The sequence below is a fragment of the Nycticebus coucang genome, chromosome 14, assembly GCF_027406575.1.
Source record: "Nycticebus coucang isolate mNycCou1 chromosome 14, mNycCou1.pri, whole genome shotgun sequence".
Lineage (NCBI taxonomy): Eukaryota > Metazoa > Chordata > Mammalia > Primates > Lorisidae > Nycticebus > Nycticebus coucang.
The window spans coordinates 95,631,648-95,659,505 of NC_069793.1; the positions used below are offsets into that span (position 1 = coordinate 95,631,648).

The 27,858-nt window shown below is 42.8% G+C and overlaps 1 protein-coding gene across 9 annotated transcripts in view; it reads right to left on the bottom strand.

Moving 5' to 3' along the window:
* Positions 1–16,042, bottom strand: part of CEP295 (centrosomal protein 295) — a 71,026-nt gene extending 54,984 nt beyond the window's left edge. For 4 of the 9 annotated variants that reach the window (XM_053559992.1, XM_053559989.1, XM_053559991.1 and 1 more), the window contains exons 1-5: positions 15,941–16,042; positions 11,200–11,333; positions 9,309–9,509; positions 7,649–7,773; positions 6,293–6,386 (exon numbers count right to left, since the gene is read on the bottom strand). In XM_053559992.1, the coding sequence (XP_053415967.1) occupies positions 6,293–6,386; positions 7,649–7,773; positions 9,309–9,509; positions 11,200–11,333; positions 15,941–16,001 (615 nt within the window). In that variant the 5' untranslated portion in view covers positions 16,002–16,042. Of the gene's footprint in view, positions 1–1,456; positions 1,553–6,292; positions 6,387–7,648; positions 7,774–9,308; positions 9,510–11,199; positions 11,334–13,311; positions 13,603–15,940 lie in introns of those variants that run through there. The other 5 variants (XM_053559990.1, XM_053559993.1, XM_053559994.1 and 2 more) reach the window with 5 other exon arrangements.
* Between the last annotated feature and the right edge of the window lie 11,816 nt (positions 16,043–27,858).

Here is a 27,858-nt window from a genome sequence, read left to right on the forward strand (position 1 = left end):
ACAACCACTGCATTCCAACCGGGGCAACAGAGCAAGGCCCCATCTCTTCTTAAACAACAACAACAAAGGGTGCAGTCAAGAGAAGTTCTATGACTAAATAAAACAAAGTTGATTTTCTCCTGCATCTGGCAAACTATCTCTGAAGGCAGTGAAGATGAAGTAGCATGTCTTTAATACGTACAACATACTACAAAAGATGCCTGCTATATGATTAAGTCTTTATAGCACCTCAGGGTTGTCAATGCAAACTATTCTTTAGAAGTCTTACGAAAAGATTATAGTTGTTTACATTTGTAGACTTTAGTGTCTAAATAGTTCACTTGAACAGAGTGAACTCTGAAAGGTAATATTCATGGGAAGCTATGTATCACAGTAAAAAGATCATTTTGAGTTTTACAGAATTAGTCTGACCTTGACATAAACTTTGGTTTTCTCATTTATCTCTTCAGTGACTTTGGTCAGGTTAATTAGCCCTTGACTTTCAATTTTCCTCATTTGTGAAACAGAAATTACATCACCATGCAGCAATAATTTAATTCATATCTCATTTAATCACCAATTAAATGAGATATGAATTAAAAAGCCAGTACAACTAAAATCTTCTTTTTAAGACAGTCTTACTCTGTCACCTGGGCTAGAATGCTATTGGATCAGCCTCATTAACAGCAACCTCAAACTCTTGGGCTCAAGTGATCCTCCCACCTCAGCCTACAATGTAGGAATGTGGGAATACACGTGTGTGCCACCATGTCCAGCTAATTTTTCTATTTTTAGTAGACATGGGTTTCACTTTGCTCAGGCTAATCTCGAACTCTTGACCTCAAGTGATTCTCCTGCCTCAGTTTCCCAGAGATAACAGGAGGGCGTACACAGTAACTACCCTCTTTACCAGGTAAATAGTTTTCTCAGAAGAAGATTTTAGTTAACAAAAAAACCCCACTATTTTCTCGAATTAATTAAGAAAAGATCTTCTTGGCTAGGCACGGTGGCTTGCACCTGTAGTCTTAGCACTCTGGGAGGCCAAGCGGGTGGATTGCTTGAGCTGAGGAGTTTGAGACCAGCCTGAGCAAGAGCAAGACCTCATCTCTACTGAAAACAGAAAAACTGAGGCAAGAGGATCGCCTGAGCCCAAGAGCATGAGTTTACTGTGAGCTACGATGCCATGGCACTCTACTCAAGGAGCCAAAGTGAGACTCTTACTCAAAAAAAAAAAAAGAAGACCTCTTGGTTTGAGAAGACTAAAAGTAGTCTAGATTCATTTCCCCAGGCTTTTCATCGTTCATATTTTTATCTCCTTGGAGAAGGAGAGTTACAGATGCACATCTATCTTGTGTACATGAGACAATGTCCGTATCAGGGAGGCTTCCCCGTCTCCCCCAATACTCCATGTCTTTCCCAAACCAAAACCCTTTCCCGCCCTTCTATGCCATACATTCACAACCACGTGAAAACATACGGAGACACTGCTTTATTCCAGACATGCGTACTGGCTTCGGTAATGGCTCTTTCGGAAACAAGGGTTTTTAGTCAAATAAGACTTCATTTCTAAGTATCATTTTTTTCTCCACCAGAAAGAACCAGGACTCTCAGGGGATTCCAGAAGTAGGACAGGGTAAATACGTAGTGTGCCTCGGTCATCTGCTGGGCCAGCCTGCAAGGAAATACTCACGTCGCAATGAGGACACAGAGCAAACTCTCCTACTGACCTGATTTCAGACATTACAAACATCAGCAAGAATAGAAAGAATGACTATAATTATGTAATAGTGAATAAATAAAAATCCACAAATCCACAGCGATATTCACAGACGAGCAAAGAATAGCACATTTATCACCATTGGTATTGATTACCACCCCAACCCTGTACTCTCAACATTGGTGGGGGAAATGAAGAATTATGTCTGTCTTAAGATTACTTGGGAATTAAAAAGGGAACTTTTTGATGGTGATCCCTTGTAGTCACCACCATAACCAGATGATCAGACTTAGCATTATTAATAGGGAGTAACCTCCCATTATGGGCCTCCTAACTCATGCAATAAACTACATGGCATCATCTATACAGGATCCTGCCCAAACATAATCAGGCCCTTAAACCTCCAGTTTAAAAACGCAGGACACCATGTGCAAACAGTGAGACAAATGCAGAACGGGAGAAACTAACCTAGTCTCTTCAAAAGTCGGAACGAAGCTTGAGGCGGAGGAAATAATTCAGGGCTGTCAAACCCACAGGCCATGGAGGCTTTTTTTGCTTATCTTTGGTGTTGGATATCACAAAAAGTATGCACAGATTGTTCTTCTGCTAATCAGCTTTCATTAGTGTTTGTGTATTTAATGTGTGGCCTACGACAACTCTTATTCTTTCATTGGGCAACAGAAGGAAAAAAAATAAGGTTGGACACCCTGTTTTAGGTGTGTAAACCACACTACTGTGTACAACTGACTAGATACCCTGTATTTGTGGGGGAACATCCAGCAATCAGGCTGACCACACATGCGTAAAATATACTACTATGTACAACTGACTAGACACCCTGTATTTGTGGGGGGACATCTAGCACTCAGGCTGACCACACATGCGTAAAACATACTACTATGTACAACTGACTAGACACCCTGTATTTGTGGGGGGACATCTAGCACTCAGGCTGACCACACATGCGTAAAACATACTACTATGTACAACTGACTAGACACCCTGTATTTGTGGGGGAACATCCAGCACTCAGGCTGACCACACGTGCGTAAAACATACTACTATGTACAACTGACTAGACACCCTGTATTTGTGGGGGTACATCTAGCACTCAGGCTGACCACACGTGCGTAAAACATACGACTATGTACAACTGACTAGACACCCTGTATTTCTCGGGGGACATCTAGCACTCAGGCTGACCACATGTGTGTAAACCATACGACTATGTACAACTGACTAGACAGCCTGTATTTCTCGGGGGACATCTAGCACTCAGGCTGACCACATGTTTGTAAACCATACGACTATGTACAACCGACTAGACACCCTGTATTTGTGGGGGGACATCTAACACTCAGGCTGACCACACGTGCGTAAACCTGTACAACTGACTAGACACCCTGTATTTGTGGGGGAACATCTAGCACTCAGGCTGACCACACGTGCGTAAACCACACTACTATGTACAACTGACTAGACACCCTGTATTTGTGGGGGAACATCTAGCACTCAGGCTGACCACACGTGTGTAAAACATACAACTATGTACAACTGACTAGACACCCTGTATTTCTGGGGGAACATCTAGCACTCAGGTTGACCACACGTGCGTAAACCTGTACAACTGACTAGACACCCTGTATTTGTGGGGGAACATCTAGCACTCAGGCTGACCACACGTGCGCAAAACATACTATGTACAACTGACTAGACACCCTGTATTTGTGGGGGAACATCCAGCACTCAGGCTGACAACACGTGTGTAAACCATACTACTATGTACAACTGACTAGACACCCTGTATTTGTGGGAGAACACCTACCACTCAGGCTGACCACACATGCGTAAAACATACTACTATGTACAACTGACTAGACACCCTGTATTTCTGGGGGGACATCTAGCACTCAGGCTGATCACATGTGTGTAAACCATACTACTATGTACAACTGACTAGACACCCTGTATTTGTGGGGGGACATCTAGCACTCAGGCTGACCACGTGTGCATAAACCACACTACTATGTACAACTGACTAGACACCCTGTATTTGTGGGGGAACATCCAGCACTCAGGCTGACAACACGTGTGTAAACCATACTACTATGTGCAACTGACTAGACACCCTGTATTTCTGGGGGGACATCCAGCACTCAGGCTGATCACATGTGTGTAAACCATACTACTATGTAGAACTGACTAGACACCCTGTATTTGTGGGGGAACATCCAGCACTCAGGCTGACCACACGTGCGTAAAACATACTACTATGTACAACTGACTAGACACTCTGTATTTGTGGGGGGACATCTAGCACTCAGGCTGACCACACGTACGTAAAACATACTACTATGTACAACTGACTAGACACCCTGTATTTGTGGGGGAACATCCAGCACTCAGGCTGACCACGTGTGTAAACCATACGACTATGTACAACTGACTAGACACCCTGTATTTGTGGGGGGACATCTAGCACTCAGGCTGACCACACGTGTGTAAACCTGTACAACTGACTAGACACCCTGTATTTGTGGGGGAACATCTAGCACTCAGGCTGACCACATGTGCGTAAACCACACTACTATGTACAACTGACTAGACATCCCGTATTTGTGGGGGAACATCCAGCACTCAGGCTGACAACACGTGTGTAAACCATACTACTATGTACAACTGAGTAGACACCCTGTATTTGTGGGAGAACATCTAGCACTCAGGCTGACCACACGTGCATAAAACATACGACTATGTACAACTGACTAGACACCCCGTATTTGTGGGGGAACATCTAGCACTCAGGCTGACCACACGTGCGTAAAACATACGACTATGTACAACTGACTAGACACCCTGTATTTGTGGGGGAACATCTAGCACTCAGGCTGACCACACGTGCGTAAAACATACGACTATGTACAACTGACTAGACACCCTGTATTTCTGGGGGGACATCTAGCACTCAGGCTGACCACATGTGTGTAAACCATACTACTATGTACAACTGACTAGACACCCTGTATTTCTGGGGGAACATCTAGCCCTCAGGCTGACCACACGTGCGTAAAACATACGACTATGTACAACTGACTAGACACCCTGTATTTGTGGGGGAACATCTAGCACTCAGGCTGACCACACGTGTGTAAAACATACGACTATGTACAACTGACTAGACACCCTGTATTTCTGGGGGGACATCTAGCACTCAGGCTGACCACATGTGTGTAAACCATACTACTATGTACAACTGACTAGACACCCTGTATTTCTGGGGGAACATCTAGCCCTCAGGCTGACCACACGTGCGTAAAAACTACTATGTACAACTGACTAGACACCCTGTATTTGTGGGGGAACATCTAGCACTCAGGCTGACCACACGTGCGTAAATCATACGACTATGTACAACTGACTAGACACCCTGTATTTGTGGGGTTTGTTTTTTTTTTACTTCTACTCAACTTTTCAGATAAAAATAACTATGTAATTTTGATGATCATCCAAATAGCCATTTCAGTAACCACAATAAGCTAATGTGAGCAAGAAAACCAACACTTTTATTTTTTATTTTACTTATTTATTTATTTATTGTTAGTTTTTTTTTGGTGAGTTCTGGGTATTTATTACTTTTGTTTGATGTATAATTCTTTTTTTTTTTTTTGAAAACCAACATATTTAAACACTAATTTGTACTTTAATTTTTTTTTTAAATGAGCTCTAAATCACAAAAGCATACATTTTACTCCCATAAAGAAATAGATTCCTTATTCTTAGTAGAGCATCACAAGAATGGAGAAGCATGACTCCTATGTACTCAATTTTGATATGAGGACAATTAATGACAATTATGGTTATGGGGGGGGGGAACAGAAAGAGGGAAGGAGGGAGGTGGGTGGGGCCTTGGTGTGTGTCACACTTTATGGGGGCAAGACATGATTGCAAGAGGGACTTTACCTAACAATTGCAATCAGTGTAACCTGGCTTATTGTACCCTCAATGAATCCCCAACAATAAAAAAAAAATAAAAAAGATATTTGCACCAGAAAAAAAAAAAAAAAGAAATAGATTCCTCTCATTACTTTATAATTTATACAAATGAATTAACTTATTCGAACCTTAATTGCTTTATCTTTGAAATGGTGACTATTAAAAATGAGCCACATCCAGCATGTGGAAAAGTCTATAGGACAAATAAACCTAGTTATTTCTTTTTTTACCCAATAAATAAAGGGCATTTTTAAAAGGCAGAACTATCAATAGTTTCATAAGAAAGCAAAACTATTCGTTTTTCAAACAACGCAATTTTTTTTGACACAACTGGGAAAGGCTGAACACATACTGGGGAAGGCTGGGTGTCAGATGATATTGGTAACAATATTAGTTTTATGCTAAGAAAAAAGTCCTTATCCATCAGAGATACATACTAAAGAATTTACAGGTAAATAAGGATTATTTTAAAATACTCTAGTGGTTTTTATATAATTTAAAATTAAGTTTAAACAAATGACAGTTATTTTTACCTCCAATGAATTCTAACAGTAAAGAAGAATTACCATAACCTAGTTCCTCTTAGCACTCAAAGTAATTTACCTCAAAAAGAGTTGGAGGAGGAGAGGGCAGACTTGTAATTTTGGCAGACCTCTCTTTTTCCGCCATCAGTGCTTCCTTTCGAGCTTTTATATGCCTTAAAAACAAGAGATGGCAGCAATTACTCTCTGTCTATAGTCATATCACACAATACAACTCTCATGGTTAAACATATAGAAGTCACAGAATCTCAAGAAATCTTCCAGTTTGCCCCCACAGGCTTGGAATGCTGTTTAATAAAGGGAAAGGGTCTGCAGACAGTGAGCATGTAAGACAACGTTTACCAACTGAGAGAGGAGCAGCCACAGGCACAGAGCTCTACAGTGGGCACAATCCAACATGCATACAACAGTGAAGAGGGAAAATACTAGAAAGTTGATAAAAATGGGCCACTGTATAAAATCACCACCAGTAACAGGGCCCTTAATTTTTACAACAGGCAAAAGATACTAATGACTTCCACAGTCTACACAACTTTTTTTTTTTTTTTCAGACAGAGCCTCAAGCTGTCACCCTGGGTAGAGTGCTGTGGCATCACAGCTCACAGCAACCTCCAACTCTTGGGCTCAAGCGATTCTCCTGCTTCCACCTCCCAAGTAGCTGGGACTACAGGCGCCTGCCACAACACCCGACTATTTCTGGTTGCAGCTGTCATTGTTGTTTGGCAGGCCCAGGCTGGATTCAAATCTGCCAGCTGTGGTGTATGTGGCTGGCACCTCAGCCACTTGAGCCACAGGCACTGAGCCACTTTTTTTTTTTTTTTGAGACAGTCTCACTTTGTCACTCCAAGTAGAGTGCAGTAGCATCACAGCTCACAGCAACCTCAAATTCTTGGGCTAAAGTGATTCTCTTACTTCAGCCTCCCAAGTAGCTGGGACTACAGGTGCCCACCACAACGCCTGGCCAGTTTTAGAGATGGGATCTCACTCTTGCTCAGGCTGGTCTCCAACTCCTGAACTCAGGCAGAGCTTGGCCTCCCACAGTGCTAGGATTACAGGCATGAGCCACCACGCCCTGCCCTACACAAAACCTTCTGATGTTCTTAATTACTCCTTTATTTCTTTCTTATATCTGAAGACAGATTATGGTTGAAGTGCATTATGAACTAGTCATATATTTCTCCAGAAACTTCTATAATTGCTGCTAAACTAGCAATGTTGAAACCACAACTGGAGAGAAAGCTCCTTAATTACTATGTTCACCTAAGCAAAATCACTTTCCCCACTGCATTATTTTTAAACCAAGTTTAACAAATGGAATGGATATACTACGTGACTTTTCTTCAACGTTTGCTTACATACTATCCTACGTGGCCTCTCCTTCCCGCTGCGCCCATGGTAACCATTATCATTACTTTACCAGGTTTTTTGGCTCACTGACACTTCTTTTTGGTGTCTCTGTACTTGCAGTGCCTCTTTATGCCTCAGATCTGCTTTTCTTTTCCTCTCTGCCGTCCTCCATGCCAGTGCATCCAAATCAGGTTCCTAAAAACATACATTACTTAAAATGTCATCTTAAACTGTTAATAGAAATGCATCTGTTTGATACAAGAAATGACCTTTCACTTCAGTGGTTAGGGTGCCGGCCACATACACCAAGGCTGGCAGGTTAGAACCTGGCCAGGGCCTGCTCAACAATGACAGCTACAACAATAAAATAGCCGGGCGTGTGGCGGGTGCCTGTAGTCCCTGTTACTTGGGAGGCTAAGGCAAGAGAAGCCTTGGAGCCCAAGAATTTGAGGTGGCTATGAGCTGTGATGCCACAGCACTCTACTGAGTGTGATAGAGTGAGACTGTCCCCTCACCACCACCCCCAAAAAGAGAAAAAAATGACCTTTCGATTTTGCCTCCTCTTCTTACATACTATAGCAAGGTTTTCCCAAGCATTGTAATGACACTATTGATGGGGACAAACACAAATATTTTAATTTAAAGTAGGCCAGGCATAGTGGCTCATGCCTGTAGCAGGAAGATCGCTCAAGGCCAGGAGTTTGAGAACAGTTTAAGCCAAATAACAAGACCGTGCTTCTACAAAAAAAAATTTAAAAAATCATCCATGCAGGGTGGCACATGCCTACAGTCCCAGCTGCTTGAGAGGCTGAGGATCACTTGAGCCTAGAAATTTGCGGTTATAGGATACTAACATTATATCACTCCACTGGAGCCTAGGTGACACAGTGAGACGCTGACCCTTAAAAAAAAAGGTCAATGTAATCATTTACCATTTTACAATAATAAATATAATATCAAACTACTTCGGACAAGGTCAAATTGTCAAAGAGTCCATTTAAGTTGAAATGTCGAATACATGGTAATAGGGTAGTTCCCTAGGAAAGGCAAAAATTGTGAAGGTGGTATTCAATGACAGAGGTTTGACACGTCTGTGACAGAGTTTGACACTGCACTAAAGCACAAAGTTAATGGTGGCACACATAAAGCTATAAAATTCTGGTCAGAACTTAAGGCTATTACTAAAAATATAGACTAAAACTAGAGACCAAGAGCCAGATTGCCATATTCTTTAAAGATACTTCAGTAAATCACAATTAACAAAATAAAGTCAGAGAGCAGTCTTAAATATTGAGTAATTTCTAGTTTGTCTTTCTAAAAGTCATGGAAGAATTTTTGCTACTTGTGAATGAAATCCAAGTGTATATGCATTCAATAGCAGGATATTGCAATGGAAAATCTGAATTCGTATTACTGGATCTGTCTAAAATGGTTGAGATGAACAGCTGATTCAGAAGGCTATTTTATTTACACAGTTAAGTACCATAAGAGACTAGGCTAATATAATTATGGGATGATAGAAGACAGATTTTGACATGGATTTTACCTGGCAGGACTCTCACTAGGAAATGCACCTACTATTATTCTCAACTTGTGTTAAACGGATCATAAAAACACACCCCCACACTGCCCCCAATTCTACACATGGAAACATTTTATCTTGCAACTACAACTGACTTTTTAACTAATGTCACCGCCACAGTCAGGTAGTTGAGTAAGTTCTCACTCACATTTTCCTTGGCCTGTTGATGTCCTCCTCCCATACTTCTTAAACTTGCCAAATATAGTTTTTCCAAGCTCTGTATTTTCTGAGTTTGTGATTCTTCCCATTTTGCTCTTAGCTCCTCTGCCAGACGAGTGAGTTGCTGATCCCGCCTCTGTTTTACATCTTCTCTTATCTGTAAGGCGATATCTCTTTCTTGTTCTCGAACCTAAAGAATATCCATTCAACCATATGAAAGGTTTTTTGTTTTTGTTTTTTTTTTTGTAGAGACAGAGTCTCACTGTACTGCCTTCGGGTAGAGTGTGTGGCATCACACGGCTCACAGCAACCTCTAACTCTTGGGCTTACGCGATTCTCTTGCCTCAGCCTTCCGAGCAGCTGGGACTACAGGTGCCTGCCACAACACCTGGCTGTTTTTTTGTTGCAGTTTGGCCAGGGCTGGGTTTGAACACGCCACCCTCGGCATATGGGGCCGGCACCCTACTCACTGAGCCACAGGCACCGCCTGTTTTGTTTTGTTTTTAAAAGCCCAGAAAGCTAAGAATGGCTTAAACTATTTTGAAAAGCTATTTGGAAACAGTAACTCAAATGCATTCTCTTTAGGCCTATCACTTCTCTTGAATATTCATCTTATAGTATAAGGGCTATGGAATGTAGAAAAAATTAAAATCTCTACTTCTAAAGTCCAATAACTGATGACCTTTTTTTTAACATCCAAAGCATTAATGGGACTGTCATTATCATTCTAATAACCTAGAAAAGGCTAAAAAGATAAAACAAAATTCAACAAAATCTACAGAGTAGAGGAATAAAGATAGAACCAGACTGGAACCTCATTTCTGTGGTACATCACCACTGATTCTAGACGAAACAGTACCTGAAACATGCTTACAAAGACTTAACTGTCTTGCTTGTAGAAAAGGATCATCTACAACTTCCTAATACATTTGTTTCAGCAGGTAATACTTTTTTTTTTTTTTTTAAGAGGTAAGAGTCTCACCATGTCACCCTAAGTAGAGTGCCGTGACAGGCAGTAATACTCGTCAGCAGGTAATACTCTTTTTTTTTTTTTAAGAGATAGTCTCACCATGTCACCCTCAGTAGTGCCGTGACATCACAGCTCACAGCAACCTCCAACTCTTGGGATCAAGCAATTCTCTTGCCTCAGCCTCCCCAGTAGCTGGGACTACAGGTGCCCACCACAATGCCTGGCTATTTTTTGTTGCAGTTGTCATTGTTGTTTAGCTGGCCTGGCCTGGGTTTGAACCCACCAGCCTTGGTGTATGTGGCTGGCACCATAACCACTGTGCTTTTCAGTTAAGTTTTCTTCAAAGTCATTATAAGCTTCCTGTTCTAATCACCAATTACAGATCATTTTAAAGAGTGATATTTTAAGAACAATTTTTCTATATTTGAGTCAAATAATACCTATACACTAACTCTTCTCTAATCTATTTACCATCGCAGCCCATTTTTCTTTTTCTTTTTTTTTTTTTTTGAGACAGAGTCTTAAGCTGTCACCCTGGTACAGTGCCGTGGCATCACAGCTCACAGCAACCTCCAACTCTTGGGCTTAAGCGATTCTCTTGCCTCAGCCTCCCAATTAGCTGGGACTACAGGTGCCTGCCACAACATCCTGCTATTTTTTTGTTTAGCTGTCCCAGGCCGGTTTTGAACCTGCCACCCTCTGTGTATGTGGCTGGCACCCTACTCATTGAGCTATAGGCACCTTCTCAGGCCATTTTTCAAATGTTCCAAAACTGGTCAATATGCAAGAACCAGGGCTCTTGTCCAGCCAGAAAAAGTTTTAAAATACAACATTTAGAAAATTCTAGTGCAACAATATACAAATTTGGGGAAGGCAAAGAATTCAAAACTTTATTTCCAATAAATCATACCTGTAGCAATCTTAGTTTTCGTCTTCTTTCATAATCTTCCTTCAAAACGAATGCTTCCTCATTAGGACTCAATCTTAGCTTGCCAGCATTCACTACTTTTCTTTTCATTTCTGTGTACTTTATATATGAAGATTCTGAATTTTTTAAAAAGAGAAATGCTTATAAGGATATATACGATGAAAACAGGGCAGTAAAGATTAGTTTTTAAAACTCATATTAATACTCTGACACTTAAAGGGCTGTATACATACAAAGGAAATAATTTGGGTAAATAATTTACAATTAGCAATTACGAATTCAGCACTGCTTTAAATCTTTACTTACTTATTGTACAGGAGGGTCTCACTATGTTGCCCAGGCTGGTCTCCAAGTCAAATTTAGCACTCATATTAGTGGTACTTTGACGGGAAGGAGGAATTCTCAGAATTACTCTGAAAAGATTTTCCCCAGATCATTTGCCAAAAACCTGGTAGTAATGACTCTGTATAACTTTATACTGATATGACTGTATTCTGTGTAACACTTAACAGGAATTAACTCGCTGACTGACTCATCCGTGCAACACACTGAAGTACCTTCTTGTGTGCAAGGCACTATTTTTAGGCAATGGACATGAAGCAGGGAGACTGTACTGGGTCTCCCTGAGCTTATGTTATGATGGAGAAGTCACTGAAAAAGTATCAGTCCCTATGGTTAGTCCCTCAGTCTCTGAGACCCTGTGCTTTTTACACCTGATTGAAAACAGTATTCATCCATAGTAGGTGAGATACTACCTGCAAGTAATTTGTTACATTTATGTGAATATTAAAGTTTTTTAAAAACTGTAGCCACCATTTTTCAATTTTTAGGAATCTAGCTGGAAGAGACAAACTGTAATTGAAAAACTTCAAGTAATACCAAGACAGTGTGAAATTAGTCCCCACAAAAACACAAGTGACCGGGTCAGGAGTGGACGAGTGAGTAGAACGAGAATTACTGTGCCCGGCACGGTGGCTCAAGCCTACAATCCCAGTACTTGGGAGGCTGAGGCAGGCAGATTACCTGAGCTCACAAGTTCAAGACCAGCCTGAGCAAGAGACCCCCATCTCTAAAAAAAAAAAAAAAAAATAGCCAGGCATTGTGGCACCTGTAGTCCCAGCTACTTGGGAGGCTGAGGCAAGAAAATCACTCAAGCCCAGGAGTTTGAGGTTGCTGTGAGCTGTGATGTCACTGCACTCTACTGAGGGTGATAGAGTGAGACTCTGTCTCTTAAAAAAAGAATATTACCTGCTGAAACAAATTTATTAGGAAGTTGTAGATGATCCTTTTCTACTCATTTGATACGAGACTCTAGTAAGGGCAGGGAAAGTGCTGATTATTCTTATTATATACATTTAGATACAAAGGCCTCTCGGTAACATGTGAAGTACCTGCCCTCAGGGACAATACCTAGTGGCAGAGCCAAGGGAACAATGTGGTTTCCTTATTCCAAATGGTTCCTAACTCTCTGACATACTAACACACGTGGAGGAAGAAACATTTATTTAAACTGTTTTCATCATTTGTCAAGTGAGGACCGAAAAACAGGAAAGAACCAAATAAAGAAGAAAAATCAGCAAGAGTATAGTCTTCACAATGTACCTTTATTAATTTGCCTGAAGGTCTGAAAATTCACTCATATTCAAACTATTAAAACTAATTCCTTGGGGTGGCGTGGTGGTTCATGCCTTAATCCTAGCACTCTGGGAGGCCTAGGCAGGTGGATTGCTTGAGCTCATGAGTTCAAGACCAGCCTGGCCAAAAGCGAGCTCTCATCTCTAAAAAATAGCCGGGTGTTGTGGCAGGAGTCTGTAGTCCCAGCTACTCTGGAGGCTGAGGCAAATGAATTGTTTGAGCCCAGGAGTTTGAGGTTGCTGTGAGCTATGACACCACAGCACTCTACCCAAGGCGACAAAGTGAAACTGTTTCAAAAAAAAAACAAAAAAAAACTAATTCCTGATGAATGTCATAAACATAATATCACTGACCGGAAAAAAAAAAGAAAAAGCCAGACACAAAAGACTATTCCATTTATATGAAGTTCATAAAAAAGCAAGACTAATCCATGATGAGAGAGATGAAAATAGAAGTTACCTTTCTAGAGGTCATTAACTAGGAAAGGGCACATGGAGACTGTCGGAGTGCCGGGGATAGTCTATATTTCGATCTGCATGATGGTTGCACAGGTGTATATATATGTAAGAATCCCTCCGATGATACACTTAGATTTTTGTATTTCATTCTAAGTTACATCTCCATATAACAGGAAAATCCAATTTTTTTTTTTTCAGATTCTTTTGGATGTCTATCATCTCATGCCAGTAGACTACAGAAAAACATACACATTTATTATTTTTAGCTCCTAAGATACAACAGAATAACTATTTTGTGTATAATTTAAAAGAATTTTAAACTTATTTGTAAACAATTTCAGACTTTGAATTCTCATATACCCTTTCCCCAACTTCTCCAATGTCGACATCTTATGTAACCATTAATACAGCGATTAAAACTAAAAAATTAACCTTAGCACAATACTTCTTATTTTTACATTTGGAGATTGTGTCTCACGCTGTCACCTGGGCTACAATCCAGTGGTATCATCATAGTTCACTGCAACCCAAAACTCCTGGGCTCAAGTGATCTTCCTGCCTCCACCTCTTGCGTAGCTGGGACTATACAGGCGCATGCCACTATACCTGACTAATTTGTTTTACAAAGATGGGGTCTCCTTCTTTCTCACGCCAGTCTTAAATTCCCTGTCTCAAGCAATCCCCCCATTCTGGCCTCCCTAAGTGCTAGGATGACAGGTACCAGCCACCAAATCTGGCCCTAATACTTTTTAGACCTTATTCAAATTATGTCAATTATACCACTAATGTCTACTTTCTGCACTAGGACTCGATCCAAGAACAACATACTGCATTTGCTTTTGCGTAACTCTGGATCCTCCAAGAGGCAGAAGCTAAACGGGATTAAACTGGCAAGGATTTTTATCAGGAGAAATGCCTATGTAAAGGAGTAAGAGAAGGGAGCTGGTAAAAGCTGGGAGTACCTCAGGCTTCAAAGTGAGCCTGACAGAGAAGAGGAGATGCCTCTTAGAGAGGCATGTAGTCTAAAGGGTTGAGAAAGACCTGTGGGGAGTGTCTCCGAAGTAGGCCTGTCCTAGTATCCTTACTATTCAGTCACTGGCTATGAGAGGAAGGTATGTGAGTCACTTTCTCATGACTGACAAGGTTGTCGTTTCCTCTAATCCTGGACACTTCCTCACTCTCTTTCTTTTCAAGACCCTGTTATTTTTTTCTTGTGATTAGACTGAGGTTATGCACTTTGGTCAAGAACCCCATGATATATCCTTCCTGGTGCATAATTTCAAGAGGTAAATGATGACACTAGGTCTTACTACTAGTGATACAAATTTTAATCACTTGATTAAAGTGATGTCTACCTAGGTTTCTCCAGTGTAGTTGCTGTTTTCCCCTTTCATCTATCTGATGAAGAGGCTACATAAATGTCTTTCATAATACTTTTGCCCACTACATTTAGTATCCAACAATGACTGTTTGAAAAACTTCCATGGTGTCATCAAATAGTATTTTCTATTTCTGTTATTCCTTCTATTCTTTTATCAACTGGAGCCCTACTCTAAGGCGGTTTACCCTGCTGCTCCATTTATTTCTTAGTCCTATAAATATGAATTTAAAAATTCTGTGTTTTATTATTATCCGATGATGAGAATGATACTATTCATCTTGCAAGATTTTGTGTTGAGGATTCTGTCACAGCGCTCGGTACATGATAATCACAAAATACTAAATTTAGAAGATTTGGGCTCAAGACAACACTGCGCTTACTAAGTGCAGGAAGACACTGGCCGAATCAGTTTAGTCTCGTTTTCTTTTCTTTTCTTTTTTTTTTTTTTTTGTCTCTTTTGGCCGGGGCTGGGTTTGAACCCGCCACCTCCGGCATATGGGACCGGCGCCCTACTCCTGGAGCCACAGGTGCCGCCCTAGTCTTGTTTTCTTAAATTGTATAAAGGAAGTAGTATCTCCCCCAACAGTCTTGCTTGCTTATGCGCCTCAGTCAGTGAGAAACTGCCAAATGCATGCTAAATATTGAAGACTCAAAGGCATGCAATTGTTTTAAAAACTCAGCTGTTAACAGCTCTTTTTTTTTTTTTTGCAGTTTCTGGGTTTGAACCCGCCACCTCCGGCATATGGGGCCGGCGCCCTACTCCTTTGAGCCACAGGCGCCGCCCTGTTGACAGCTTTTAATATCTTCGAATATCACTGACTTGGAAAAAAAAAAAAGCCAGACACAAAAGACTATTCCATTTACATGAAGTTCCTAAGGAAGCAAGACTAATCCATGAGACAGATGAAAATAGGAGTTAAGGGAGGCAGACGGTTCTAGGCAATACTCTTCAACAGCTAGCAGGTGTTAGGCCATGTCCAGCGGTGACCCGGGGGAGGAGTCTGCAGCAGCAGCAGCGGCCCTCGCGGCCGCCCGCCGGCTTACAAGCTCAGGAGGCCGCGCGACCCGACCCCACGCAAAGCCCCTGCGCGGCAGGCCCCAGGCAGCGCTTCGCACCGCGCTGGCGGTCGGGGGCGGACGCCCTCATGGCTGCAGGAGCCCCACAGCCGCGGCCGGACCGCAGGCAAGGCCCGTGGACGCCGGACACCCGCGGGGTCTCCCTACTCCCAGCCCCGGCGCCGTCACTCACCTGGGGACCCCGAACCCGGAGTCCACAGTCGCAGCTCTGAGAAATCGGGCCTCCACGGCATTCGCTGATCAGCTCGCCAAAAGCCGTTTGTGCGCCTGCGGCTCGGCCATTTGCTAGCTACCGTCACTTCCGTCATTCAAACCGCCCGCCAATGGCGGGGCCAAACCGCGGGAGTCGGCTTGGTCCCGCCTCCCCCGGGGGCCGCCGGGAAGGCGGCTCGGGTTAAAGCCCGGCTCCCGGCCGCCCCCCGCCCGGGCTCCGGCGCCCCGCGCACGCGCACCAGGACGCGCTGGCGCTACGTAGGAGCCCATTATTTCTCAACCCACCCAGGCTTGGAGGGAGCGGAGGTCCAGAGAGGGGACGGTGTTTGCCCACCGCCATAAGATGACTTTAGCCTTTAAGGCCCCATCATGCAGATGTCTTGGGATATGCATCCTCTTCTGTACTGGCGCCCGCCACAACGCCTGGCTATTTTTTTCCATTTTGGTAGAGATGGGCGTCTCGCTCTAGCTCAGGCTGGTCTTGAACTCCTGAGTTCAAGCTATCTGCCGCCCGCCTGGGCCTCCCAGAGTGCTAGGATTACAGGCGTGAGCCACTGCGCAGGTCCTGATAGCTTTAATTTAAGGACACTGGCTCATGGTCATGTTTACCCTGGGCCTCCAGAGGTCTGCTGCACCTAGAACGGGTCAGGGGTTTATCTGATGTAAATAACCGGTGAATAGAGGGGGCGAGCGTAGGTTGAGCACACTGACTGAGCATCTGTTATGGCCAAGTACATTGTGCTAGGTGCAGGGCGACGAAGGTAACGATTATGATTTATTTAGTAGATTTTGCAGTCTAGGGGGTTTAAAAAAAAGTGAGAATGAAAGGATTAGAAAATGTTGGGTGGAGATGGGAAGTTGCTGACTTGATCAGATCTGGCTACACTGTGGAAGACGTCAGAGAGAGTGAGACTGAAGACAGGGAAACTGATTAGGATACTACTGCAAAAAAAGAAAAAGAAAAGAAAAACAATAGCATTGCAAACGGAGAGAAGTGGGTTGATGGAATAGGATGCCAAACACCGGGAATTGGAGGTGACCTGGTTATGGGAGGCAAAAGAGGGAGAAATCAAAGATAATGCCCGAGTTACAGATTTGGCAACGCAACAGTGATAATATCCTCATAGAGCATATAGAAGAGCTGCAGGTTTGGGAAGGGGAAATAATGAGTTAAGCTTTTAATATTTTGAATTTGAGCTGTTTATGAGCTATCTAGACAAAGGGATGAATTCAGGAAATATTTAGGACACAAAATTAGCAGTATTTGACAAACAGTGGTGTGTGAGGTTGAGGGAAGTAGGAGAGTGAAATTAATCTCACAGTCCATCGGCTAGGAGCAAGTTGATTCTTGATTCACAAGAGAGAAATCAGAAATGGGAATTAAGGGGCAGTGCCTGTGGCTCAAGGTGTAGGGCACCAGCCCCATATACTGGAAGTGATGGGTTCAAACCAGGCCCTGGCCAAAAGAAAAAAAGAAAGAAATGGGAATTAAGTGGAGAAAGTAAGAGCTCAGCTCTGCATATAAGGAACTTTACCTACCTGTGGAACATCCAGCGATGTCCTATAAACAGAATAATACGTTGGTAGATTGCCCACAGAGAGAACTGGGTGAAGCATAAAGGCATATCATTGTTGTATGAATAATAACAAAAGCTAGAGGAATAGATGAACTCGCTTAGGGAGAATGTGCAGCTAGAAGAACAACAAGCTAAGGACCAAACTCTGAGAAACATCCAAAGCTGGAGAAGCTGCGAAGCACATGATTACACCTCACATTTACAGAGTAGGAAGTTGAATTACATAGAAGTTAAGCAACTTGGCCAAGAGCTTATGTGAGTGAAGATGGAAGCAGTTTCAGAATTTATGTCTCCATCCGAAATTCCCTGCCTTCATCCCTTTTTCTTGTCACACTTGAAGAATAATTGTATTCATTTTAAACATATTCTTCAGGACCTTCAATACAGTCTCAGAGATACCCTTCCACCCAAGGAAAGATGTGCCTATTATTTCATGCCTTGGGTTAGGTTTAGTGCCCATTCATGGGTTCCAGAATCACCCTGCACATTACCCATCATGGCATTTAAGAGCTGTTATTGAAATGAACTGTTTATGGGGTTCCTTACTGATTAGACTCTGAGTTTGTCTAGAACCAGAAGTGTACTTTGATCCATCGCTTGGCATAGAGAGTTTCTTAAGTGTTTGCTGACCAGCTAAACAAACAAATTATATCCTCTACTTCCCCAATCTGCATCCTGGGCAGAAAGGATTTTCTACAGTTGGAAATTTTGAAATGAGGCTTGTTGTGGTTTTGTTGTTGTTGTTTTGTTTTGTCTTTAAGACAAACTTTATTGCCCTTGGGAGATTACTGGGGCATCACAGCTCCCAGCAACCTCACACTCTTGAGCTCAAGCAATCGTCTTGCCTCAGTTTTTCATTTGTAGTGGAATGAAATGGGTCTCACTCTTGCTCAGCCTGGTCTGGAACTTGTGAGCTGGAGCAATCTATCCACCTCAGCCTCCCAGAGTGCTAAGATTATAGGTGTGAGCTAGTGTGCCCCACATGTTTGTTGTGTTTTTAATGAGAGGCAGTGAGGAATCAAAGAAACTTCAGTAGGCATAGCGTTAAAGTGCCTAGCTTAGTGTCACAACTCAGAGACTTCCTAGCTATGGAACCTTGACCAGTGAGTCTTGGCTTCTGCCAACCAACCACTCTGGAATGTCCAAAATGGCTTGCTCATTGTGCATGGCAGTTGACGTTGGCTGTCATCTGAGAGCTCAGCTGGAGCTGTTGACTGGAGCGCCTACATGTGGCCTCTCCCCATGAATTGGACATCTCACTGCATGGTGGCTAGGAGCATTCAAGAGGGAGCATCTTAAGGAGTGAAGTGAGCACTCCCAAAGAAAGAAAATGGAACCCTCAAATCCACTTAAATATGTGGCGGAGAAAGAGATGTAATAGGTCTGCCACATTTTGGGGGGTTTGTTACCATAGGGCCAGCCAGATTCAAGTGAAGGAAAAATGAATTCCATCTCCCAATAGAGAGAGTAACAAAGAATTTGCGGCCCTCTTAATCCACCACTTAGTCATACTTGACCTTCCCTCTTCACAGGGTGGTTGTGAGACTCAAATGCATGAATCATGAGAGAGCACTTTGCACACTCTAAAGGGTGTACACACGTGAGGTAGTTTAGCTGTGTACCCTTCTTTTTTGGCTTTTATTTTAATAAATTCATTTTTAGGCTACAGAAGGAAAAAAAACCCTCAAGCTTTTAAAGGTATGTATTGGTGTTTTGGTTTGATTTTTAATTAGGTCCTTTTGCACATTTTTAGGCCTAGGGAGAGCTCTGTATGTTTAGCTTCATTGGGAATGAACATCAATAACCAGTGATTCAAGAGTTGCCCTAGGCAGCAATGACATTAGTGACATTTCCATGTAATGCTGCCTCTACCCAAAATGCAACCGAAGCCATTTGGGATTGGAGCAGTTTAAGCTATTTCTCTGATGGTAAAGGTTTCACTGTTCTGAGTTCACTTTAATCTTTATCTACATCCCGTATGAGAAACTGACATTTAAGTGGGAAGGAACCCTCAATTCTTACAAATAAAATTCAGAAGAAAGAGCATCTTTGCCAGAACAAAAATAATCGAAGACCTTCCATCTGGCCCTCTGCCAATTACCCTCTCTTTCCCTGGCAAAAACACCACAAGAGCTTAACGAGTGACGGTGACTCAATGGGATCATTTACAGCTGCTGCCAGGAGTGAGATTAAGAGTGCCCAGCAGGAAAGATGGGCTGAGAAAGACTTTTAAATGCTGTGAATATGTTTTAAAGAATTGAGGTAGGAGTTGAACCATAGAATTGAGCCATTTATTTAAACAGAATAAGAAAGGAAAGGAGAGAACAGGGAGATTCATTGGTCTTGTTCCATCTTTTAATTCTTTCTTAGCATATTGTTTTTTGTTGTTGTTGTTTGTTTTTTGAGACAGAGTCTCACTATGTGGCCTTTGGTAGAGTGCTGTGGCATCTACTCACAGCAACCTCCAACTCTTGGGCTTAAGCAATTCTCTTGCCTCAGCCTCCTAAATAGCTAGGACTACAGGTGCCTGCCACAACTCCAGGCTATTTTGTTGTTGTTGTTGTTGTTGTAGTTGTCATTGTCATTTAGCAGGCCTGGGCTGGGTTTGAACCCGCCAGCCCCGGTGTATGTGGCTGGCACCCTAACCACTGAGTGATGGGCACTGAGCCATTTCTTAGCACATTGTTAACGTATTTATCAAAATTGTTAATATTTATGAAGCCGCAAGTGTATATGGTTTGAGTTACATGCTTAAAAAGACAGTGAAGTCTAGCTAAAAGAAAGAAAAGAAGGGAGATCATTTATGACCCAGAAAAGTCCATTCTTCCCCACCCTACCCAACCCCCCGCATAGCCATTAAGGGGGTTCAGTAGGGTGGGGAAGAATTCTGCAGTTGGAATTCAAGGATGTGGATTGAACATCTACTGGACCAACAGTTGACCTTTAAAGTTCAGTTTGTATCAATCAAATGGGCATAAAAATACCCAACATTTATTGGGCACTCCATGTGCCAGAAATGTTAATACCTATCTTATCATATAGAGCAGTTGTTAAGATTACATTGGTAAGTTGTAAAGAACAAACAGAAAAATTGTAAGGCCAGGTACAGTAGCTCATGCTTGTAATCTTAGCACTCTGGGAGGCCAAGGTGGGTGGACTGCCTGAGTTCAGGAGTTCCAGGTCAGCAAGAGTGAGACCCCATCGCTACTATAAATAGAAAAAGTACCTCGGCATTCTGTCAGGTGCCTGTAGTCTCAGCTACTCAGGAAACTGAGGCATGAGGATCGCTTAAGCTCAGGAGTCTGAGGTTGGTGTGAGCTATGATGCCACGGTACTCAGAGTAAGGGAGACAGAGTCTTACTCTGTCTCTAAAAAATGATAATAAAATAAAACAAAAAAGAAAAATTGTCAATATCTCACGGAGAAGCATGCAAATAACAATAGGAGATCCTGGTATGATTTGGCCACCAGTCCTGGGGCATGCGACGCCCATGTGCCTGTGTCTCTGTACTGCCATTTGAGCTACTTGGACTGATCCAGCTTTTATAGAACAAGAATCAGTACTGTTTGCATAGCATTCTCTTCATCTAAAATTATGTGAACATAACGGTAATCAACAGCTTCGCTACCCAAAGTGTGGCTCAAAGATGAGCAGCCTCAGCATCCTCTGGAAGCTTGTTGAAAATGCAAACCCCACCCCAGACCTGCTGAGTCAGAGCCTGTGTTTTTATCAGATCTGCAGCAGTTTGGACCCATGTTAAAGTCTGAGAAGCACTGCTCTACACAAAGCCCCATGTGAAGTAAATGCTTTTAAATACGCTCCGTGCTCTACTATGCATTTCGGAATCGCTGGCTCAGTGGACGGTACTCCCCAGGCACAATCTTAGTTTCCTAAACTGAATCACGGCAGATGCCTCAGTACCAGCCCCCTCCAGATCTTTTAAAATCAGCAGTCACTCTTTTCAGGAAATCTCTTCCAGGAAGTCTCTTTGCCTCCCTCTCAGTATCATCCACACTTCAGCCCCGGCCTTCTCTCTGTGTGGCTCTCTTCGGTTGACTCCCTGCGTTTTTCCTGTGAACCTTTTGGCCTTTCCCCTCACCATGCGGAGTATCTGACTCTTCTTTCTACCCCCCACACTCTCTCCCATTTCTCAAAAGCCTTAAAGACTTCCTGCCTCAGTTTGCTCTCACAAACCGAGGAGCTTAAACCGCAGAAACTTAGCATTTCACACTTCTGGAGGATAGAAGTCTGAGTTCAAGGTCGTGTCCCCCTCTTAGGTGCAAACAGGGAGGCGGGTCATTGTTTTAGGCCAGCAGCTTCTGATCGTTCCTGGACTGGTAGAGGACTCCAAACTGTTCCTTCAGCTTCATATGACATTCTCCCTGTGTGTGTCCAAGTTTCCCCTTTTTATGACACCAGTGATATTGAATTTGGAGTCTGCCATATTTGTCTTAACTAATTACGTCTGCAATGAGCCTATTTCCAAAAGGAATTCACACTATAAGGTGATGTCAACATAGGAATTCTCAGGGGACATAATCCAATCCGTAACCCTTCCTCTTGAAGCCAGGGCAAGGACTGTGAAGTGCATGAAACAACTCCATTTGTTCACATATTCCCAACTCAGACCTCGCAGTACAAAAGCATAGTGGTTTTAGATGGGCAGAGTATGTGGGGCTTCTTGCTTCTTTTGAGGGTGGCCTAACCTGTGAACTGAGCATTGCTTGTAGCCTCCTAGCAGGCATGCTGTGCTTTTTGTGTGAGCCTCTAGGTGGGAAGGATGGTTCCTGAGAGCATCAAGCCCAGTAAATGCTGATAAGCAGTGGGGTAAAAATGCCCTTCCCTTCACTTCCACAAATCCAAAACCTTTCAAGGCTAATGTAGTCTTAGGGATTCTAATACCTACCATTTTATTTATTTTTATTTTTTTATTAATTTTAAATCATAGCTGTGTACATTAATGCGATCATGGGGCACCATACATTGGTTTTATAAACAGTTTGACACATTTTCATCACACTTTAATCATCAGAGAAATGCAAATCAAAACTACCTTGAGATACCATCTAACTCCAGTAAGATTAGCCCATATCACAAAATCCCAAGACCAGAGATGTTGGCGTGGATGTGGAGAAAAGGGAACACTTCTACACTGCTGGTGGGAGTGCAAACTGATGCATTCCTTTTGGAAAGATGTTTGGAGAACACTTAGAGATCTAAAAATAGACCTGCCATTCAATCCTATAATTCCTCTTCTAGGTATATACCCAGAAGACCAAAAATCACATTACAACAAAGATATTTGCACCAGAATGTTTATTGCAGCCCAATTCATAATTGCTAAGTCATGGAAAAAGCCCAAGTGCCCATCGATCCACGAATGGATTAATAAACTGTGGTATATGTGCACCATGGAATATTATGCAGCCTTAAATACCTACCATTTTATTGAACCCTTTAGTTACCTGGTATTATGCGGTTTGAGTGACCAAGCCGGGTTTTTACCCAGACTTTGTGGACACTAAAGTCCATATTCGTCCCTTGTCCTTCTTCTCACTCTCCTGTGTTCCACTCCATCCCAAGCACCCAATAAATATTTACTGAGTTCTTACGTGAACAATGCTCTGTGCTGTTTCTCCTCCAACCACCTGTGATCTATCTGTATCTTGAATTTTCTCCACTCAACATTAATGTTACTTTCTACCTTAAAGAAAACCACCATGTCTAATCTATATTGCACCTCTACAGAGCTAGGTAGAGCAGTGTTTGAACACAGGAAATCCTCATTAAATACAGAGGTGCCAAAAAGTGTAAACACATTTTAAGAAAGAAAAAACTACATTAAAATTGTAACACGTAAGACTTGATTGACTTCCGCAATCACAAGAGGTACAAGATACAATATTCAAGATAATAAATGTTATAGGTATATATTGAATGTTATAATTTTAATACAGTTTTTTCCTTTCTTAAAATAAGTATACATTTTTTGGCACTCTGTATATGATAAACCAATGAAAGAATGTAGGTATCCACAAATAATGGACTGTTTTCAAGACCTTTGTTCTGATTATTATAATATGATCCAACTTAAAAAATAAATCTGGGCTTCAATTCGCTGGCTAGTAGGGAGTTTTTGTCCCTTATATGTCTGATGTGATAAAACTTTGGCAACAAGAATGCGCTTCATGTACCACCTTTTACTTGCCTCGTTCCTGAGTGGTACTTGATGACCCAGTTTTCAAGTCAAAGCAGCTAAGACTGGTCTCGTCACCATCTCAGTCATGCACGGCTCATGGCAGACCCACGTCTCCTGGAGCTCCCAGAACCCTCTGCCACGTGTCCCATCTCTGAGACCATCACTGTGGGTTCCATGTTCAAGCTCATGTTGAGCCTTCTCCTTTAGCTAAAGTCCTTATTCTATTTCTGTGAGTTCGATCTCTCATGTCCAATAACACTTCCCGGGTCTCAAGCTTCTGTGCTCTTCTCCCCACCTTTTTTTCCCCTCCCTTCCCATCTGTGTTCCAAAGGCTTCCCTTTCACTTTTGGACCCTGCCCACCCTCCTTCCTAGTCCTCCAGGAGGGATCTATTCCTCCTGCACATTCCCTCCTCTGCTTTACGGAAGGGCAAAGACTTTATGACCTACTTTGATGTCATAAAGCCACCAGGCCCACATGAGAAGAGGGGTAGTAGAGGTCTCTCTTTGACCTTCAGCACCAGTCACTACACACCATTCTCAGGGAGACTAAAAATAACAAACCATTACACGGTCTACGGTTTCCCAGACATTTTACTGAGAGCACAACTATCACCAACACGCCCATTCTACAGATGAGAAAAGTCAAGCTCAAGAAGGCTAAAATGTCTTGCTCTATATCACATACCTGGCCAACAGCAAGAGTGGCCAGAATCCATCTCTTCTTTTGACTCAAAATCTAAGGCTCCTGACTTCAGCATGAATGCATACAACATGTTAAACTTCTTTGGGCTAAAAAGTTTTCCATTCCTTTCCCTGAAGAGCTACGTTCAGTTTTATGACAGCTACCTCTGTTGTGAAGTATCACTCCTAGAGAAGACGATTACAATGTTTGAAGGAAGCAGACAGAGCATTTTTTTAATTAATTATTTTTTATTAAATTATAACTTTGTACATTGATGCATTTATGGGGTTCAGGGTACTGCTTCGATATAGCTTTTTTTTTTTTAAACAGTCTCACTTTATCGCCCTCAGTAGGGTGCCATGGCGTCACAGCTCATAGCAACCTCCCGCTTTTGGGCTTAGGTGATTGTCTTGCCTCAGCCTTCCACGTAGCTGAGACTACAGGCGCCTGCGACAATGCCTGGCTATTTTTTTGTTAAAATTTGGCTGGGGCCGGGTTCGAACCCACCACCCTTGGTATATGGGGCCTGAGCCCTATTCACTGAGGCACAGGTGCAGGCCCAGACAGAGCATTTTTGACACTTGGGCCTCCCGCTCTGCCCTTGGCTATGGGATTGAAGTGGCCTCCCTTTATGGCTAACCTTCCATGGTCCTTCCTAATCCTCCTCCACTGCGTCTCACTCCTCAGCACATCTCGTTCCATAGCTAATGCAAACTAAACAGCTCTCAGAACTCTCTTCCTACGTACATGTTTCCATTTTAAGAAGGACCTTCAAAGCGTTGACACAAAGAAGTGAGCAGTGGACCAGTTTTAGGCACTGTCCTAACTTTAGACAGTGATGACAGGACCAGCAGGAGACATGAGGTGAGCCCATCCTTTATGGACGTTTTCTGACAATTCCAGCTGGGGGGAAAAAACGGGTGGAAATTATAATGTCTGCCACTAGAGGGCAGATTAGTCAAACTTTAGAATGTTTGCGGGCACCTGCGAGGCCTTGGGAATTTCCTCTGTTCTGCCTTAGGCAAGAGAGGAGAGACCAGAGTCACCAGAAATGACAAAAAGGAAAGGCAGAACCATTGCGGTTGCCTTGATAAGAGCAGCGGCCCCTTCCCCCATTATCTCTTCTCTACGTGTGAATAGCACCCTAGGCCTGCCCTAGGGAAGCAAACAGCATCCCCACATATTCAGAGCATTGCTGTGCCGGGCACTTTACTTCTGGTGTCTCTTTGATCCTCACAACAGCTTTCTGAGGCAAACTTTTTAAATCATTATCTTACAGAGGAAGGAACAGACGCAGAAGCAAGCATTTAGTAAGTGTCAGAGTTAAAATTTATATAGGTGTTTGTGGGGGAGGATAGACGGTTAGGGTTCAACACCTTGTCATCCAAGTCATTCAGTGTCAGGATGGTGTTAGGCAAACAGTCCCAAAACTTCTATCCAGTGACTAGCAAGTCATCTACATGCTGGAGAATTTTCTCATTTTCTAATTTAAGGTCTAACAAGTCCAGTGCCAGAGCTTCCCTGAAAAGAGTGGGTGCATTCTTGACGCCTTGGGGAGGCACTGTCCAGCAGAATTCTTTCTTCTTAAGGTCATCTGAATCTTGCCATTCAAAATCAAACACTTCCTGGGATTGGGGGACCAGAGGGATGCAAAAGAAAGGATCCTTTAAGTCCAAAACTGAAAACCAAGTGGCTTCCAGGGGTAAGTTATTCAAGAGTGTGTAAGGATTAGGCACCACCTGAATCTCCAGCACCACCTCGTTAACTGCCTGCAGGTCCTGTACAAACCCGTGTTCCTCTGTTCCCACTTTTTCAATGACAGTATAGGAGCATTATAAGGAGATTGACAGGACCTTGTAAGTCTACAGACTTTGAGCTTGTTAATCAAAGGAGCTACTCCTCCAATGCCTCCCTTTTCGTGGAGGTGGCATGTTGAATTTCCCCCTCTACTGGGGGACCTGGACGGCTTTCCAGGAGTCCCATCAACCCAGACCGAGGGGCTTACCTGCTCACCAACTTCTTTTGGCCGCTTCTTTTGGTCTCAGTTTCAGGTTGCTGGAGAAGTAGCTGCCAAGCGTGCTCATGTGGGACCTCCATCTGGAGGCTGTGGTCCTCTAGAACAGCGGTTCTCAACCTTCCTAATGCCGCAGCCCTTTAATACAGTTCCTCATGGTGTGGTGACCCCCAACCATAAAATCATTACATTGCTACTTCATAACTGTAATTTTGCTACTGTTATGAATTGTCATGTAAATATCTGATATGCAGGATGTATTTTCATTGTTACAAAGGGGTCACGTTTGAGAACCGCTGTATCTAAGCCTTACAAAGCTTCATTTGTTTAAGCAATTACAAATTAAAGTTTTTAACCTGTAATGCCCCACTTAGAGATGCCTTGCCTTTTCAAGCTAAACCAATATACCCCTTCCAGGTATCAGTTTATGACTTAACTTATAATTTCTATCTTCCTGAAATCTGCAAAACCAGACCAATCGTGGTGAGACTAGAAGTGTGCTGGAACGTTATAAACTATGGGTTCTTGGATAGCCAAATAATTGAAAGACACACCACCAACAAATACAAAAATGGACAAAGTTGGGCCAGAATAAGCTCCTAGCTACGGCCACTCCTTGTTATAAATAGACAGCCTTTCATAGGAAAAAGTACAGAGAAAAGCCTTGGTTACCACCCTAGCAGACTAAAGACCACCATTTCCCCGATCTTTGACAAAAGTGCTCTAACTGTAGGATGGTGTAATGATTTAAGGATTCATTCATTCAAAGGCCACTTTTCTCCAGAGTCAAGACAATACATTGGCCAAGCTGCGTTACAGTAAAATTTCATTGCCTTTTTAGTCACAGGTAGGTTCCCATGCTGAGACCAATCAGACAGACTATGCCCCAGTGGGCTGTAATTTGGGGTTATGGCCTGAGCTCCCACGTTCTGAATGACCACAGACAGAAATCAGAAAACTAGGAGAGGGCGAAATCTCTCAGGATACAACCAGAATAAAGCAAGGGGACCTTAGTCAGCGGTAACAACAGCAGGTGCATGAGAGCAGAGTCCTAAGACTCCCAGGAGAAATCTCCCAGCAGCACCACTAGGACCATCTGAGCCCTGTACCCCTGGCCCGTCCAGGTGACCACTAGGCTTCCCCGGCACGGTACTTACTGGAGAAGATGTCTAGGGGTCCCTTCATGGTCACCAAAAATGACAAAGAAGGTCCAGCACCCATCACTGTCAGCGAAATGTCAAGATGGGGATTAGGTCCAACGAGCTTTGCTGTCAGACCAGCAGTTCTGGAGAACAGGGAGAGTCCTCTCTCAGTTCTGTTCTGCCTCAGTTGCAATTCTAATAATTTTTATACTGAAATACAAGGAAACAAACGTAGATTTTAACTTTGGCAGAGAACAGCAT